Genomic DNA, 16,548 nt, shown 5'->3' with positions numbered 1-16,548 from the left:
AGGCGAGTGCCACCCTCCCGCTGCGTGTCCCTTGTGCGGACACCGTGCAGGGCACCCGTGCCCACCGGCGACCCCAGCGCCGCCATCCCGGCTCCGGCTCAAGGAGAGCCGGGCACCCGCTGCCCCCACCGAGCCGTTCCAGCCCTGAATAATTCATGGCACTGCTGCCCGCAGGCTTCCTGCCCGGAGGAGCAGGAATGGCTCTGCAGGGGAAGGCGATCCGAGCGGGAAACCACGGCGACCTTGGCACGTCCTCCGTGCCGTGCCACCTCCTGCCCGGCAGCCCATCTGCCCACGGCATCCCGGCCCCGCCTGGGCGATGGGGGTGCCCAGGGCCCTGCCCGGAGCCCCCCCGTGCTCCCTGGCCCTCCCCTGAATGGGGGCACCTGAGCAGCCCCTGGAGTGGGGAACACCTGGGACCCCCACCCAGCATCCTGTGACAGCATCATAGGAAAAACCACCTTTATTGGGGCGACCTGAAAAACATGAAAAGGAAACTTGGCAGAGAAAGCCACAGGGAGGGCGAGGGGCCCAGCTCCCTCCCCACTCCCCGCAGGGGGGAAAAGGCACCGAGAAGGGGGCCAGAGCTGGGGGGGATGGTCCCCAGCCCCAGCAAGGCACTGATCCCCCTCCCCAGCAACGGGGAAACAGAGACACGGAGCGGGGACAGCTTGGTGTCCCCTTGTGCCCTGCGGTGGGATGGGGCCAGCTCAGCTCGGGGTCAGTGCAGGGCCAGGGTGCTGGGGGTGCCCTGGGTGGGGTCCCACAGGCTCCCCAGCTTTGGAGGGTCCATGGCCTGGGGGCGGCAGAGGGGTCTGTGCATCACAAAGGTGACAGCCGGGGGTGTCCTCACGGGAGCCAGTCCTTGAGGCAGGGATCGGGGGTCCATGGCCAGGTGGGATGGACGGGCAGGTGGGAGCGCTGGCTCTGGGGCCGTGTCCAGGCGTCCCACGGGCAGGAATCGGCTCTGGCTGCCAGCCGGGGTGGCATTCACACCTCTCGGGGTGGCATTCACATCTCACGGGGTGGCATTCACACGTCAGTCAGGGTGGGATGGGGCTGGGCAAGCCCTTGGTTGTGCCAGCGCTGCGGGAGCTGCGTCACGGGGGCTTCACCAGCGGTTCCTGCTGTACGGGGACTGCACCTGTGGGCACAGCGGGGTGGCACCAGGACCACGGCTGTGTACCCTGACCCACTGGGGGGTGCTCTGGGTGCCGGGCAGCCTGTCACCATGGCAGGGCTGGACTTTGCCCCCGCTGCAGCCACCGTTCACCCACCTGGCAGCCGCGGGTGTCCCTCGGGATGCTGGAGTGCCGCGCCTGCGCCGCGAACGCGTCCTCGGCCCGGAGCGTGGAGCTGGCACTGCCGGGCATGGGGCTGGTGGAGGCACGGGGCAGGATCACGTCGTAGGGACCTTCACTCTGAGGGACAGACACGGGGCTGGAAGGTCACAGCACCGGGAACGCCCCAACCCCACGGGAAGGCTTGGAAGGTCCCCACCCGTTAGAGCAGCCATTGGGACACAGGGGTGACAAGAACACCCCACCCACACCCTGTCCCCCATTCCTGTCATTCCTGGCAGGATGTGGCCACCCCTGGTGTCACACTCACCATCCCCTTGTGCATCAGAGCCATCTCGGTGGGCTGGTAGACGCTGGTCAGCAGCTGCCCGTTGTAGCCACTGTATGGGGACACCGGCTTCTTGGCTGCTGAGACACGGGGACAGTCACCATGGAGCCAGTGCCACCCCACTGGGGCTCCCCGAACCTCGTTAGCAGGTTTAACGAGCTGACTCAGCAGCTGCCTGCCTTTCCCGCGGGACACTCCTGTCCCCAGGGGTGGCATCGCTGCTGCCTGCCCATGGCTTGTTATTGTAGGGTCTCTCGGGTGCAGGTGCTGCCCAGGGGGACCCTCCCTACCCCGTGGGGAGCAGACACCTGGCACACCCGCCCACTGTACCCACTGGGACTGTCACCACCCCGTGTTATTGCAGGGTCTCGTGGGCCCGGGGCGGAGGGGCAGGAGCCGCGGGCACCCCACGCCGGGGAGGGAGGGAGGGAAGGAAGGAGCTCCCTGTGGCTGCTGGGCTCAGCCCAAACTGGTACACCCAGCCCGGCCAGTTCTGGGGAGCCACAACAGCAGCAGGCGCCAGCGCCGGGCAGGTCACTGCCAGACGTCTCGTCACCCACCCTCCACTGCCATCCCCGGTGGGGACATCCCAGGGTCCCCAGGGGGATGGTGCCCGCCCTGCCACGGGGTGAGAATGTCCCTGGCGAGCCCTACCAAAGGACGGCTCATCCATGGAGAAGGCCTTGTTCTCCACAAACATGCTCTGCGACTTGTGCTCCTTGAGGATGGTCTCGTAGCCCACCCCCCGCGTGGGGTAGCCGTCGTCCTCGAAGGGCTGCTCGGGGCTGCGCCGCGTCACGTGCGTCACCTCGGGGATGGCGTAGAGCAGCAGGAAGGCGGCGGCGTTGCACACCAGCGCGATGGCCAGCGTGGGGTCGTCCCAGCCGGGCGCGTGGCCGGCACGCCGGTTCCCGTACAGGTACATGACGGTCCACGCCAGCCAGATGGCCGCCGACAGGCCGGTGGTGGCCAGGATGAAGGCGCCGTGCTTGCGCCAGCGGCCGTAGCGGCCGCAGAGCGTGGGCCAGGCGGCGCCGAAGGCGGCCACCAGCAGGGCCATGACGTAGATGAGCGCCATGACGAAGTCGGCGCCCACCAGCTGGCAGGGGTCAGCGGGGCCCTCGTGCCGCGCCACCGTGATGAGGAGCCACTCGGCGTTGATGATGACCTCGACCGAGGCCAGGGACAGGGCGGCCACCAGCGTCACCCAGCCCCGCGGGGCTCGGTTGCGGCGCGCCAGGAAGTTGAGGGCCACGGCGTGGGCCAGCAGGCAGGAGAAGCAGATGGCGAAGAGGACGCCGAAGAGGAAGCGGCGGGAGGTGCAGGTGGAGAAATCCGGCCCCACGATGAAGTCGAAGGTCAGGCAGAAGAGGCCGAAGGTGCCCAGAAGGAAGAAGACCTGCGTGGCCACCAGGCTCTTCTTGTGGTGGTCCTGCACGAAGGGCAGGCTGGCCACCAGCACAATGGTGAGCACGAAGGTGGTCACTACGCCCAGGCTGGCCACTGCTTCCACGCCGATGCCCCAGCCCGCCGAGAGGTCACAGAGGTTGTAGTAGAGGGAGGAGAGGCCGTGGCCACAGCCCGGGGGCGCCGTGGGCTGAGCGGTGGCCGTGGGGAGCAGGGCCAGCAGCACGGCCGTGGTGCCCATCCTGCCCCGTGGCATCCAGGGACCCTGTGGGACACAGCAGGGTCAGGGCACAGGGGATGGGGATGGGCTCCCAGCCAGAGCATCCCTGCCTGTGGGGGTCCCCATTGGATGTCCCATGGTGAGCACTGGGGTCCTGGGGAGCTCTGCCCTGCTGGCACAGATGAGCTCAGCCAACATGGCCATGGAGCTCCAGATGGGACAGGCAGCCACACTGGCTCCTTGCCTGGAGGTGGGTGTCAGAGCCCTCTGTGCTCCATATGATCCCTCCCAACACGGGAATTCTCTGGGAATTCTCCTGGTCCCTTCCTCCAGTGTCAGGAGCAGCACTGTGCCCGATGGCTGTCCAGGAACACCAAACGTGGGCCCAGCCCAGATGGCAGAGGGGATACTGGGGGACAGAGCTGTCCCCTTGCCTTGTCCCTGCGTGCCACCACGTTCCTCTTTCCACTTCTTCCGTCCCACTTCCCTCTGGCTTTGGGCACCGGCCCAGTGCAGGTCGCATGTCCAGCCTGCTGGCACGTAGGCAGCTGCAGCCTGGCACGGCACGGCACAGCATGGCACGGCACATCGGTCCCTGTCTTCCCCACCGTTATCACCCCATTCCTGCCACCTCATGGAGGAGGAGGCAGCGAGGAAGCCTCAGCCTCACTGCTGGGGGAGGAACCCGGGAGGAGACCCCAGCAAGGACGTGCTGGGGCCGGGACCGCCGGTGCCCCGAGGGTCACCCCGAACCGGGCACCCCAAACCGGCCCGGGAGGGGGACAGGGACCCCAGCACCGCGCTGGGACTGAGTCCCTGTGCCCCCGGGTTCCAGGAGCTCCGCCGCCTCCGGTTCCCAGCGCGGCCCCAGCCCGGTACCCCCGCACCCTCCGCCCGGTTCCCCCGCGGCCCCCGAAGCTGCACCCGCGCCCCGAGTTCTGCTCCTCCTGCAACCCCGCCCGGTCCCTCGCACGCCCGTGGGCTTCCCCCGCTGCCCCGGCCCGGTGCCGCCGCCGCCGCGCTCCCGTCCGGCTTCCCCTGCCCCTCCGCCGGTCCCCCCCGCCCGGTCCTCCCGCACACCCACCCCGCACCGTCCCGGTGCTCCCCGGCGCTCCCGCCAGGTCCTGGCCCCGAAACTCCGCCGGAGCCGCCCCCAAATCCGCGGCCGGAGGAACTGCGGGGGCGGGCGGCTCTCGGTGCCGGTGCCGGTCCCTTCCCGTCGGCGTTGCCGCTGCCCCCCGGTCCCGCAGCGCTCGCCCCGCTCACCGGCCGCAGTCCCCAGTGCCCGGCGCTCCGCTGCCCCCGTGCCGAGCCCCGCCAGCCCCGGTGCCGCCGCACCGTGCGCCTGCCCGGCCCGGCCCGGCCCCTCCCCGAGGTGCGGCTCAGCCCCGGGAGCGCGATTGGGGCCGGCCGGGACCTGCCCCGCCGCACCGGGCGGGGACACCGCGGTGCCGCACCGGCGGGGGTCCCGCACCGGGGCACGGAGGGGGAAAGAACCCACGGAACGGGGGGAGCCCACCTGGGCATGGGTGTGATGGGTCTGGGGGGCGGAACGGGGGGAGACCACCCGGGCATGGGTGTGATGGGTCTGGGGGTCCCCAGCCATCGGTGTGATGAGTCTGGGGGGCTCTGCCTGGCTCGGCCGAGCGCTGCTCTCCAGGAAGGACCCTCGGGGGACAAGGGACGCAGAGCGGGGTCTGTGTCACCCAGCCGGCATCGCCCAGCCCCGGTGGGCTCGGGGAGTGGCGCTCCACAGGCGGCCCCACCGTCCGTGCAAGGATTCTCCGGCCTGGAGGGGCCTCCCGGAGGAATGTCAGCTGATGGATAAAGCCGGAGCCCTTGGCAGGGCAGCAGGACCCAGAAAAGCCCCAAAAAGCCCTTTCTGCAGAGGGTCAGGGACCAGGGCAGCCCCAGACCGGGCACTGGCAGGGTTTGGTGGTCCCTGTCCCGACGGGGGTGGTCGCCACCCTGGAGTTGGGATGGGCATTTCACAATCACCCCATTCATCCCTGCGGATGGGGAAAGCCCTGGGAGATTTGGGGCACCCCGGGGCCCCGCCAGCCCTGGGAGAGGTTTCCAGGCAGGAGCTGCTATTTCGGGAGGGTGAAGCAAGAGGGTGAAGGATGCAGAGGAAAGTTCAATGTGCCTCCGGCGGGGCCTGCCCCGATCCGGGCCGGGATGAAAACAATCCGGGGAGAAAGGGCAGCGGAGCCTCCAGCGGCAGGACCGGCTCCCACCGGAACCGGCGGCAGGACCGGCGCCCGCCGGAGCCCCCGGGGACAGGACGGCGTGTCCGGGCTCGGAGCTGCGGCACCGCCACCCTCCTGCCCTATTCCTAAGGCTCATTCGGCTGCGGGATGGTGTTTGGGATGGGATCGGGGCAGGGCAGGCGGGGGGCTCTGCAGCGGCCCTCGTGCCTCAGTTTCCCCAGGGGTTTGGCCCCGGGATCGGGCAGCGCTCGCTCTCCGGGAAAGGCTCAGCCCTGGCTAAGCGGTGCCGGGAGCGGAGGCCGCTTGTCCTGCCGCCCCCACCCCGCAGCCCGGCCTCTCCACCGGCTGCTTCCTTCCGCCGGAGGCTTTCCCGGCTGCTGACTCAGCACAGACCCCCGTGACCCCCGGAGGGGCCACCGGCGGGCGCCCGTCCCGTCCCGCCGAGGCTGCCCCCAGCGCTCGCTGCTGTGTCCCCGTCCTTGGCGGGTGATTCCCTCACCCCCTTTCCATGGGAACCCCCCATCGCCCCACGGGGGGTGATTGCAGCCCCCTCCCCACGGAGACCCTCGTGTTCCACCCCTTGTGGGCGTTTTCTGCTCCCCGTTCCCATCGGGACCCTGCCCGCGTTTCCAGCCCCATTGCCCGCTCCCGGCAGGTCCCACAGAAAATCCCCTCCAGGCTGTGGGGTCACTGAGGGTGATGCCCACCCTGTGCCACCCTCGGGTTCCTCTCGGGATGCCCGGCCCTGACCTCCGGGCACGGGCAGAGCCCGATCCTGGCTGGGGGGGGGTTTGAAGCCGCGATGCCAGTGCTGGAACTGGGCAGAACTGGGCAGAACTGGTCGTTCCAGCGCTGGGGCCACACCGGGGGGCTGCGCTGTCGCTCAGCACCGCACCTGGAGGCCGGCCAGGCTCTGTCCGAAAACATCAGCACGCATTTTTTCCAGGCTTACCTTTCCTCGGGAGCCGCAGGGACGGGCGGCGGGCACGGCTGCCACGGCGGGCACGGTGGCACGGCTGGCTGAGCCCCGGCTCCCCTCGGCAAGGAGCCGGACCGGGGGTCCCCGCCGCCCTCGCGGAGCCTCCCGCCGCTCCGGCCGGGGCTCGGAGCCGTTCCCAGCGGAGCCCCTCGCTCCGGCGGACGCCGTCAGCACATTTCCACCTCCTTTGCCAAGTCAATACGCACCGGTTGGCACAGGGGGGGCCGCCGGCGATCGGGGGGGGCCGTGGCAATCCCGGAGCTCCCGCCGAGCGTTCCCGAGGCAGCCGAGCCCCCCGGGCCGCGGCCCCTCAGCCCCTGCCCGGCTCGGGTTAATAACTAATCCCTTCCCGCTCCTGCTCTCCTCACGTGCCAGAATTAATGGAGCGAGAACCTCCCAGGTACCTCCCGCGCCACCGGCTCGGGTTTAACCCTGTCCCCCCGTAGGGATCCGGCCTGGGATGAGGTGACATCCCCGGAGGGGTCTGTGCACCCCAGGGAATGACCCGGGGGCAGGGTGGGTCCGTGGAGGGCTCAGCCCCACACTCTGGGGGCAAAGCTGCGCCCCATCCCACCCCACAGCGGGCACAGCCGGGCTCGGGGTGGGCAGGGGGTCTGGGGGGATTTGGGGGGGGGTCTCTGTGCCCTGCCAGGAGCCAGCTGAGGTCCCGATCCCCCCCGGGCACCCCCTGGCTCTGTCCTGTCCCGTCTCGGGAATGCGGGCGGAATGCTGGACGGTTTTGGGGGATTACGTTAAGGACCTTAGGGGGAATTAGGGTGGCGGCGGGGCTGGTTTGGGGAGCTGGGGGTGCCAGCTCCCTGCCCCGTCAGTGCCAGCTCCGCAGTGTCCCATCCCTGCCCTCTGCCGGCTGCTGGGGACAGGCTGGCCCGGCGCGGCCGCTCCTCCAGCGTCACACCAGTTTGGCACTGGTGTCACTGGGAGGGCAGCCCTGGGTGTGCCCGATGCAGGGGGGCATTGCCCGGGGGCTGCAGCTGGGGGGATTAATGGGGGCCCCGGGAGCTGTGACCTTACCGTGTGTGCAGACCCCACCACAGCCAGCAGACCCTGTGGGTGCTCCCCCAGCACTCCTGGGCACGGGGCAGGGGCACCGGGGTGGGCAGGGCAGAGGGACCCCGTGCCAGAGATGCTGCAGCAGGATGCCTCCATTCCAGCTGCCCCCAGCGAGCCGGACCCAGGCAGAGCTTTGGTCTCAGCATGGCAGTTTATGGAGTGGCACCCAGTGGGCACCATGTCCTTGTCAGGGCTCACAGGTGCTCATTTGTGCCCTCCACCCCTCACCATGGGCAATCCTGGGCTCCCCAGGACCCTCGGTGCCACTGAGCTGGGGCGTGTCCTGGATGAGTTCCCTGGATGGGTTCCCTGGATGAGCTGAGTTCCCTGGATGAGTTCCAGCGTTGTGCCAGGGGCTGAGCATGGGCAGGGCTGAGCTGCCCACCCTGGGCTGCTGCTGCCAGGCAGGCACCACGGCATCCCCAAATGAGTGTCTGGGCACAATCCCTTCCTCCTGCCACCCTCAGCAGCAGTGACCCTGGCTCCATGGAAGGTGTGGGGGTCTCCCCGGTCCTGGTGCCATGCGTGGGGCTGGGTGGGCACTGCCAGCCGGGCACTGCCCTGGCTCAGAGCGCGGTGCTGCCCAGCAGTTTCAGCGGTTCCAGGCCCGGGGGTGGGAAGGGTGGGCAGTGGGCGCTGCCACGGCGTGGGGCTGCCCGCGGCTGCCCCCGCAGCACCTCGCCCACCGCGCGCCGGAAGGTCTGGCTGACGAAGCAGTAGAGGAAGAAGTTGAGGGAGGTGTTGAGCATGGCCACCATGTTGGCCACGTCCAAGGCCAGGTGCACGCGCCAGTCCCTCCTGACCGAGGCCACGTACAGGTGGCACATGGTGACGATGGCGCGGGGAGCCCAGAGCACGATGAAGGCGGCGGTGACGGCCAGCAGCAGCGCCGCGGCCTTGCCGCCCCCCGCGCGCCGCCGCCGCCGCAGCTTGCGGACGATGGCGGAGTTGGCGGCCAGGAAGATGCTGCAGGGCAGGAAATAGATGGTGACGCAGTGCAGCCACTTGAGCGCCGTGTCCAGCGCCGTCGGGGGGTCGGCGTCGCGCCACATGTCCAGCCACCAGTAGAAGGGGACGCCGGTGGCCAGCGCGGCGGCGAAGACGGCGGCGATGATGCGGCGGGTGCGGCGCGGGTAGGACACGGCGCGGTAGCGCAGAGGGTGGCACAGGGCCACGTAGCGGTCCACGGTCAGCAGCACGGTGACCCAGGTGGACGCGTGGTTGGCCGTGAACTCCAGCACGGTGACGGTGTGGATGAAGGCGCTGGGCACTGCCCGCGCCAGGATGGCCGTCTGCAGGATGAAGCCCACGAAGATGATGAAGACCTGGGTGAGGATGTCGGAGGTGGTCAAGGCCAGCAGGTACCAGTAGGATGATTTCTTGGTCCTGGTGGCCAGGCGGGACAGGGCCACGGCGGTCAGGATGTTCGCTGCAGGGAGGGGAGCGTTGGTTGAGGTGAGATCCGGGGGTTCACAGCTCCCCCTGCAGCACCAGGACCCCAGGGCTGCCCAGGCTGCAGCTGAGGGGAGCTATAAATATCCCAGTGCCGTGGGGATTTGCTGGGCTGATTAATCTCTTCCGTGTGCCAGCCCAAGCAACGCAAATGCCATCTGTCCCCGTGGCGTGGCACCTGCCCTGGGCCAGGCAGCACAGCCGGGCACCAGGGCCAGGCCTGAGGCTGGGGGGAACCAGGTAAAGCCCCTCCATCCTGAGGACTTTCATTCCAGCCCCCCAGCCCTCTCACCTGGCAGCCCCAGCCCCAGCAGGACGCTGTAGTACACGATGGGCACGATGCCAACCAGGCAGGGTGAGCGCTCCAGCTCCGGCTCTGGCAGTGCCCACGACACCGCCGTGCTGTTGGGCACTGGCACCGTCATCTTCCACCACAAATCGGCTGTGAGGAGACACAGGAGCACCAGTGACATCAGATCCTGATGGCACCCGGGGGGAGGTCAGCTGTGACATGGCACAGGGGGCTTGGGGACAGGGGCCATCGCCTGGGTGTCCCTGCTGTGGCTGGATCCCAGATCCCTTGTCCTGCAGCATCCCAAATGTGCCACCTCCGGCAGACCTGGGGCTGCTGCACCCATGGGAGACAATGCACCCCAAGCCCCCTGTGCCATGTCCCAGCAGAGCTCCCGCTGCCAGAGCTGCTCCTTCTTTATCCCTCAGCCCCGTTTTTGTAGAAAACCGGATTAAAACATCATGTTCTGGGGCAGCTGCCAGCAGAGGGAGCCTCTGGCGCCCAGCCCGGGCTGGGTGCCACCCGACGGCTCCCAGTGGTGGCAGAGAGGACCCAGAGGTGCCGATGGGTGGTCTTAGTGGTGCCAAGTGTGCGGTGGCCATTTCCAGACTGCCAGCTGGGTCCTTTTCCAGCTCCTCAGGCTGAGGCAGCGGAGCTGGAGGAGCCCTGCCCATGGCCCCGCCCGGATCCGGATCCTGATCCGTATCCGCATCCCTATCTGTGCCCCATCCCTGCCCCGGTCCCTGCCCTATCTGTGCCCCATCCCAGCCCTGCTCCTTGCCCCATCTGTGCCCCGTCCCGGTCCCTGCCCCATCCCTCGGCCCTCTCCCCACGCCGCCCTCGCCCATTCATAAACCAGGGCGGCTCCACCCCCTCCCGAGCTCTGCGCTCCTATTGGCTCAGGGGAGCACGTCCCCACCCAATCAGAGAGGGGTTCCACGGGAGGGGTGAGGCCAGAGCTGAGCGCTGCGTTCTGATTGGTCAGAATACACCCCCCAAATTTGCATCCCATAGGGACCACCGAGGGCCACCCTCCGTCCCAGTGCGGGATGATGGGGGGCGGTCCTGAGATGGGGACTGGGGTGTTCTGGGGAATGGGGGGTCCTGGGGGTCCTGGGATCGGGGGTTGGGGGGTGCGGGGGGCCCAGGTCTTTGGGAGCGGGGGTGTCTTGTGTGTGGGGTGCAAAGGGGGGTCCTGTGCTCAGGGAAGGGGTACGAGGCACCACGCTGCTCCCAGTTTGACCCTGGCCCCAGGGGCACCCCACATTTCCCTTGCCCCCTCAATGGCTTCAGGGCTGGGGTTGGAGGAGCGGTCAGGTCTCTCTCGCGTTCCGGGACCCCCGGTGATGGATCTGCTCCCCCAGCAGTGCCCGAGGTGTGTGTGGGATCCCGGGGGTCCCACCTCCCCGACCCTGCAACTCCCGGACCCCCAGCAAGATCCCGAGCGCAGCCCGAGGAAGGAGAAGGGGGAGGATGGGGGGAGCCCAGGGGTGCCAATTAACTGCAAATTAGCTCCGGTTCATCAGCAGGAGGTCCCGTCCATCCACGTCCCCCGCGGAACTGAGGCATCGATCGGCTGCAACTGCTGCTCGAGCGCCTTAACCCTTGCCCAGCCCGATCCCCTTTGTGCAGCTGCGGGAGGCGGGTTCGCTCTGGGCCCCCTTTGCTCCCCCTTCCCGGTCCCCGCTCCCCAAACCTGCGGGACAGGGACTGTCACCCCAGTGCCACCCGCCGGGCGTGCAGTGCCACCCACCCCGGGCTCGGTGTTTGCCAAGGACATACCGCTGTCCGTGAGTCCCGGTCAGTGTCCGTGTGTCCCTGCCGCTGTCCGTGTTCTGTGCGGGCTACGTGTCCCTGCCCGTGTCCCGGTCCCCGCGGGCACCCGCAGCATGGCACAGCCTCCCGGGGCGCGGGGCGCGGGGCGGAGGGGGCGCGCCGCGGGCAGAGCCGCGGGCAGGGCACGGGGACGTCACCGGCCCTCGGAGGCCGGGAAGGGTCACCTGGGCAGCTCCGGTGCCGTGGCAGGGCTCGTCCCCTCCCCAGAGCAGCAGGGATGGCGCTCCGGGGGCAGCTGGGCTGCTGCCGCCTCTGGGGACAGGAGGAGCGGGTGTGCACAGCGTGTGACGCGAGTGCACACGGGCGTGAATCCGTGTGCGCTGCCTGCGTGTCCCTGCCGGGCTCTGCCCTGGCTGCTGCAAACGCCCATTGCCCGGACACCGTGCCTCAGTTTCCCCAGCAGCACGGGGGGGTCCTGCTCTCCCCCGCTGTCCCCTGCCGGTCCCTGGGTCCAGCTCCGTCTCCCTGGTGCCCCCCAGCCCTCGGGGCGATGCCCTGGCACTGCCGCCTGGCACAAGTCGCTATGGTGAGCCAGCCCTCAGCCAGCACGGCTGCTCCCTCACCTCACCGCACACTGGCAGGTGTCACCCTGTCCCCTGGCTACCTCCAGCACCAGCCCCACGCTGCCCCGTGTCCCCCCACGGCCCTGAGCAGCCCAACACGGGGGTCCCCGGGCTGTGGCCGCCGCCCGGGCTGGCACGGTGCCCCTGGAGCGCCGGGCACACGCTCCGCATGCTGTTGTTTATCAGGCGCTGGTGAAATGAGGCGTCGGAGGAGGCGCTGAGCCGTGAACCGGCTGTGCCGCGGCGGGGGCCCGGTCCCCGCGGCCCCACGGTGCAAGGACACCCCCCGGGCCGGGCGCTCTGCTGGCACCGCGGCTTTGGGGGTGCCCAGGGCTTGAGCATCGCCCCCCTGCCCGTCCCTGCAAGGGGCCAGGGAGCCGCAGCAGCGCGGCCTGGGGCTGCTCGGTGTCTTGTGCTGAGTGTCCGAGCCCAGGGGTCAGGGACAGATGGCGATGCCACCACCCCGGCAGCTGCTGCAACATCTGCCCACGCCCAACATCTGGAAGCGTGTCTAAGCCCGTGTTCAGAGGGCTGTGCAGGGCACGGGGCTCCTCAGCAGTGGGTAAGGGGCTGCTGTGCCCTTGTGGGTTGTGCTGCTCCTCTGTGGGATGTGTCCCCCGCCTGGGGTCCTGCTCCTGTGTCCCCACCGGGGTCACAGCCCCAGTGACATCGGCACCATTGGCCGACACCCGCTGCCCCTTCCCTGCCCACCCAGCACCGCCCCATCCTGGGCCTGTCCTGCTGCGGCTTTGGGGGGCCCCCGCCCCGCGGTGAAGCCCCCCAGGAGGTGTCGGGGCGGGCGGGGGGCCAGGGAGGCCGCACAGGGCGCCCGGGCGGCCTCTTGGCTGCAAAGGCTGGGAAAAGGGCAGGCAGTTCCTGCCGGCAGCGCGGATGCCATGGTGATGGGCTGCTGCCGGCATGAATACCCATGAGCCGGGGGGAGCGGGAGGCCACCGAGCTGTGCCCTGAATGCAAAGCCCCCGGCACAAAGCGCCGCGGCCGCGCGTGGGGCTCCGTGCGGCGGTGCCGCCAGCACCGGGTCCCGCACGGCGCCGTCCCCGCCGCGGAGCGCCCGGGGGCGCGGGGCCGGGGCCGGGGGTCCCGGTGGGATGCGGGGGGGCTGGAAGCCGTTCCCGTGGCAACGGCCGGTCCCAGTTTCCACCAATCGATGCGGCGGCGCGGGCCCGCGGGCCGGGAGGGCGCGTGGCCTACATAAGCGGCGGGCGCGCAGCGTGCGCAGCACCCGGCAGATGCGCCTGCGACGCCATGGCCAGGCTGACGGGCACCCGGCCCGCGGCCACCCGCCGCTGGGGCTCTGCCGCCGCCTTCCTCCTCCTCCTCCTCACCGTGCAAGCCGGTAAGGGCGGCCGTGGCGCGGGGGAAGGCGCGGAGGGTCCCCGAGGCGCGGGCAGCGCTGCCCTCGCCGGGTGCCGGGGTGCGGCTCGGCGGCTGACGGAGAGCGGAGCGCGGCTCTCCGCTGCCCTCGGGGTGCCCGAGGGGATGGAAGTGGCTCCTGGGTGTGCTGCGCTCTCGGAGCAGGGTTGTGCTCGCTGGTGGGTACCCCGGGAAGGGCTCGGTGCCGCGGGGTACAGGGCGCCTGCTCCCCTTCCTCATCCCCGCTCCCCTTCCTCATCCCCCGGCCTTAAGCCGGCGCTGGGAAGGGTAATCCGTCGGCAAGACGGGATTTGAGAAGGAAGATGGATTTGAGACAGACGGGGCCAAATTCGTCCTAGGGGAAGGATGATCGAGGAGCGGGTGGGACTGGTGTCAGGAGGGAGAAGAGGAGAGGAAGGAAGGATCCCAGTGCCCACAGGAGCATGGAGACCCCTGTTCCACATTCCCAGATGCCTCTCCAGTCCCTGTTGGGATCCCTGAAGTGACAACAGTGCAGCTGGTGACCCCAGGCTGCTCGGGACCCCATTCCTGGCTGCGGGGCAGAGCGTGCCTGGCTCCCCACACCCAGGGGCTCTCTGTCCATCCATCAGGGATGTGAGGGATCAGGGCAATGCCCGGGGCTCCCTCTGCCCACAGCGGGGACGGGATCAGGACAGGCAGACCGGGCTGAGAGCCAGTGCCGCCGGCACCCGGCCATTTCCCAGCACACCCCAGCCTGGGACATGGTGGTCCCAGCCCTTCTGCTGCAGAAAGGCAGTTTTTTGGCTCTCGGGGACACAAACGTCCCCACGTCCTTTGTTCCCCACACTCCTTTGGCACCAGCAGCCCTTTGGCACTGGGGAGTGGAGGCAGGAGGTGCACAGCACCCCGGTAACCCCAGCCCACCTCAATGCCTGGCACTGGGGTGCAGCTCTGGGACGGTCCCATCTCCCCGCAGCCCAAAAAGCCGACTTTAGCGGGGACTCCACGGCGGCCACCATCAACCACTCGCTGACGCTGCTGCAGCGGCTGCAGGAGCTGCTGCAGAACGGCAACGGCAGCGACTCGGTGCTGCGGGTCCGCTCGGCCGCCTCCGACGAGCCCAAGGTGTTCCACACGCACCAGCTGCTGCTCAGCCTCCAGAGCGAGGTCTTCGAGAGCCTCCTGCGCAACCAGAGCGTTGTGACCCTGTATGAGCCGCCCGAGACCGCTGCGCTCTTCGAGAAGTTCATCAGGTGCGTGGGGATGGGGAGGAGAGGAGGGTGCAGCTCTCCTGGGAACCATGGGGAGCTCCACGGGATGGGGATGGCCAGAAGGATGCAGCCAACGATGGGGATGTTCCCTTGGGAACAACAGGGAACATCCCTTATGGGATGTGCGTTTTGGGAGGAATGTGCAGTTTGGGAGGGACGTACGTTTTGGAAAGGATGTACATTTTGGGAGGGATGCAGCCCAAGAGGGAGAATTCCTCTCTCCCACCCTGTGGGATGGGTGTACCTGGAGGGATGCAGCCAAAGAATATGGATGCTTCTCTTCATGGGACGCAGCCAGAAAAGGAGGATGCTCCGCTGGTGACCATGGAGATCACGTGGAATGGGAGGGAAGCGTCCAAGGAGGGGGTGATGCTTCCCTGGAAACCCTGGGGACCCCGTGGGGTGGGAATACTCAGTGGAAAGCAGAGGCTGCTCCCTTGGGAACTGAGCTGCCAGGGATGGATGTCCCCAGTGTCACCACCCCCTGCTCTGCCCCAGGTACCTGTACTGCGGGGGGGTCTCCATCCTGCTGCACCAGGCCATCCCCATGCACCAGCTGGCCAGCAAATACCGGGTCTGGGGGCTTCAGCGCGGCGTGGCCGAATACATGAGGACCCACCTGGCCAGCGAGTCCAGCCAGGGCCACGTGGTGGGCTGGTACCACTACGCCGTGCGCGTCGGGGACGCGGCGCTGCAGGAGAGCTGCCTGCAGTTCCTGGCCTGGAACCTGTCGGCGGTGCTGGGCAGCGCCGAGTGGGGCTCGGTGAGCGTGGAGCTGCTGCTGCTGCTGCTGGAGCGCTCCGACCTGGTGCTGCACAGCGAGCTGGAGCTCTACACCGCCGTGGAGGGCTGGCTGAGCCGGCGGCAGCCCGAGGCGCCCGTGGCCGAGCGGGTGCTGCGCGCCATCCGCTACCCCATGATCGCGCCCAGCCAGCTGTTCCGGCTGCAGGCGCAGTCGGCCGTGCTGGCGCGGCACCGCGCCGCCGTGCAGGACCTGCTCTTCCAGGCCTTCCAGTTCCACGCCGCCTCCCCGCTCCACTTCGCCAAGTACTTCGACGTCAACTGCAGCATGTTCCTGCCCCGCAACTACCTCGCGCCCAGCTGGGGCTCCCAGTGGGTCATCACCAACCCTGCGCGCGACGACCGCAGCACCAGCTTCCAGACGCAGCTGGGGCCCAGCAGCCACGACGCCGGCAAGAGGGTGACGTGGAACGCGCTCTTCTCGCCACGCTGGCTGCCCGTCAGCCTGCGCCCCGTCTACTCGGACTCGGTGGCGGGCGCCGTCCAGCCCGTGCGCATCGAGGACGGGCGCCCGCGCCTCGTCATCACCCCGGCCATGAGCAGCCCCGACTTTGCCGGCGTCAGCTTCCAGAAGACCGTGCTGGTGGGCGTGAGGCAGCAGGGCCGCGTGCTGGTCAAGCACGCCTACAGCTTCCACCAGAGCTCGGACGAGGCCGCCGATTTCCTGGTGCATGCCGACCTGCAGAAACGCACCTCCGAGTACCTCATCGACAACTCCCTGCACCTGCACATCATCATCAAGCCCGTCTACCACTCCCTCATCAAGGTGAAGAAGTAATGAGGAGCAGCTGGGTGCTGCCGTGCTGGCCCCAGCACTGTGGGGGCAACGCTTGGTCCTGTAGGTAGATGGGGGTCCCCTCGCTGGGGGGCTCCAGGACTGAGCTCTGCACTGCCCACCCCTCCCTGACTGTTCCCCTGCCATGTCCCGTCCCCACCGCTGTCCCTGGGGATGGAGGATGCTGGGAGTGCCCCAGACCCATGTAGGGGGTGCAGGAGGTGAAATGTGCAGCCCACGGGCACATCACAGACCCCAGTGGGTGTGGGGATGGGGACAGGGACAGCCCATCCCTCCTGTGAGGCAGCCCCGGGGTCCCTCTGTGTGTGCAGCTGGGCCCAGCTCAGGAGCAAACAGAGCTGCCCAGTCTGGGGTTGAGGGGCCCGTCAGCCTCCCCCAGTGGAGGAGGGGTGGGGGGCACTGTCCCCACTGGCGGTGGCAGCTGCCCCATCCCTGTCCAGGTACCCCCACCCCTTTCCTAATAAAGCAGAAAATGAGTGTGGGATGTGTGGGGCATCTTTGGGGTGATGCTGCTTCCCAGCCCAGCTCCTGATGGAACTCCTGGGAAGGAGAGCACCCATCCAGGCATGGATGCAATTCCCTGTGGGGATGTGGGTCCCTGCTTGGTGTGGGTTTGGGGGGTGATGGCCCATGAACCCTGTCCTGGCACTGCTCACCCACGGGTG

At 68.9% G+C, this 16,548-nt stretch overlaps 3 protein-coding genes across 5 annotated transcripts; 1 reads left to right on the top strand and 2 right to left on the bottom strand.

Moving 5' to 3' along the window:
• Positions 1-493: 493 nt before the first annotated feature.
• On the bottom strand, positions 494-6,548 carry GPRC5C (G protein-coupled receptor class C group 5 member C). Of its 3 annotated transcripts, none has more exons than XM_064728560.1 (5): positions 6,419-6,548; positions 2,284-3,301; positions 1,612-1,709; positions 1,278-1,421; positions 494-1,144 (listed from the first exon to the last, which is right to left on the bottom strand). In XM_064728560.1, the coding sequence occupies exons 2-5, from the start codon at positions 3,290-3,292 to the stop codon at positions 1,112-1,114; spliced, it is 1,284 nt and encodes a 427-aa protein (XP_064584630.1). In that variant the 5' UTR covers positions 3,293-3,301; positions 6,419-6,548; the 3' UTR covers positions 494-1,111. The 3 variants fall into 3 exon arrangements, with proteins under 3 accessions (XP_064584630.1, XP_064584632.1, XP_064584631.1); XM_064728562.1 differs by having other exon boundaries at positions 1,612-1,706; XM_064728561.1 differs by lacking the exon at positions 6,419-6,548 and adding an exon at positions 4,341-4,571.
• A 1,249-nt stretch (positions 6,549-7,797) lies between these two features.
• GPR142 (G protein-coupled receptor 142) lies at positions 7,798-11,182 on the bottom strand. Its single transcript, XM_064728564.1, has 3 exons — positions 11,043-11,182; positions 9,261-9,410; positions 7,798-8,945 (listed from the first exon to the last, which is right to left on the bottom strand). Exons 2-3 carry the CDS (start codon positions 9,391-9,393, stop codon positions 8,083-8,085), a joined length of 996 nt encoding a protein of 331 aa, XP_064584634.1. The 5' UTR covers positions 9,394-9,410; positions 11,043-11,182; the 3' UTR covers positions 7,798-8,082.
• Positions 11,183-12,692: 1,510 nt separating this feature from the next.
• BTBD17 (BTB domain containing 17) lies at positions 12,693-16,367 on the top strand. Its single transcript, XM_064728559.1, has 3 exons — positions 12,693-13,016; positions 13,992-14,268; positions 14,785-16,367. The coding sequence occupies exons 1-3, from the start codon at positions 12,926-12,928 to the stop codon at positions 15,863-15,865; spliced, it is 1,449 nt and encodes a 482-aa protein (XP_064584629.1). The 5' UTR covers positions 12,693-12,925; the 3' UTR covers positions 15,866-16,367.
• The last annotated feature ends 181 nt before the right edge of the window (positions 16,368-16,548 follow it).

This window comes from Zonotrichia leucophrys, chromosome 18, assembly GCF_028769735.1.
Source record: "Zonotrichia leucophrys gambelii isolate GWCS_2022_RI chromosome 18, RI_Zleu_2.0, whole genome shotgun sequence".
NCBI lineage: Eukaryota > Metazoa > Chordata > Aves > Passeriformes > Passerellidae > Zonotrichia > Zonotrichia leucophrys.
Note: the sequence above shows the minus strand (reverse complement) of the source record. Positions and strands in the feature narration are given on the sequence as shown.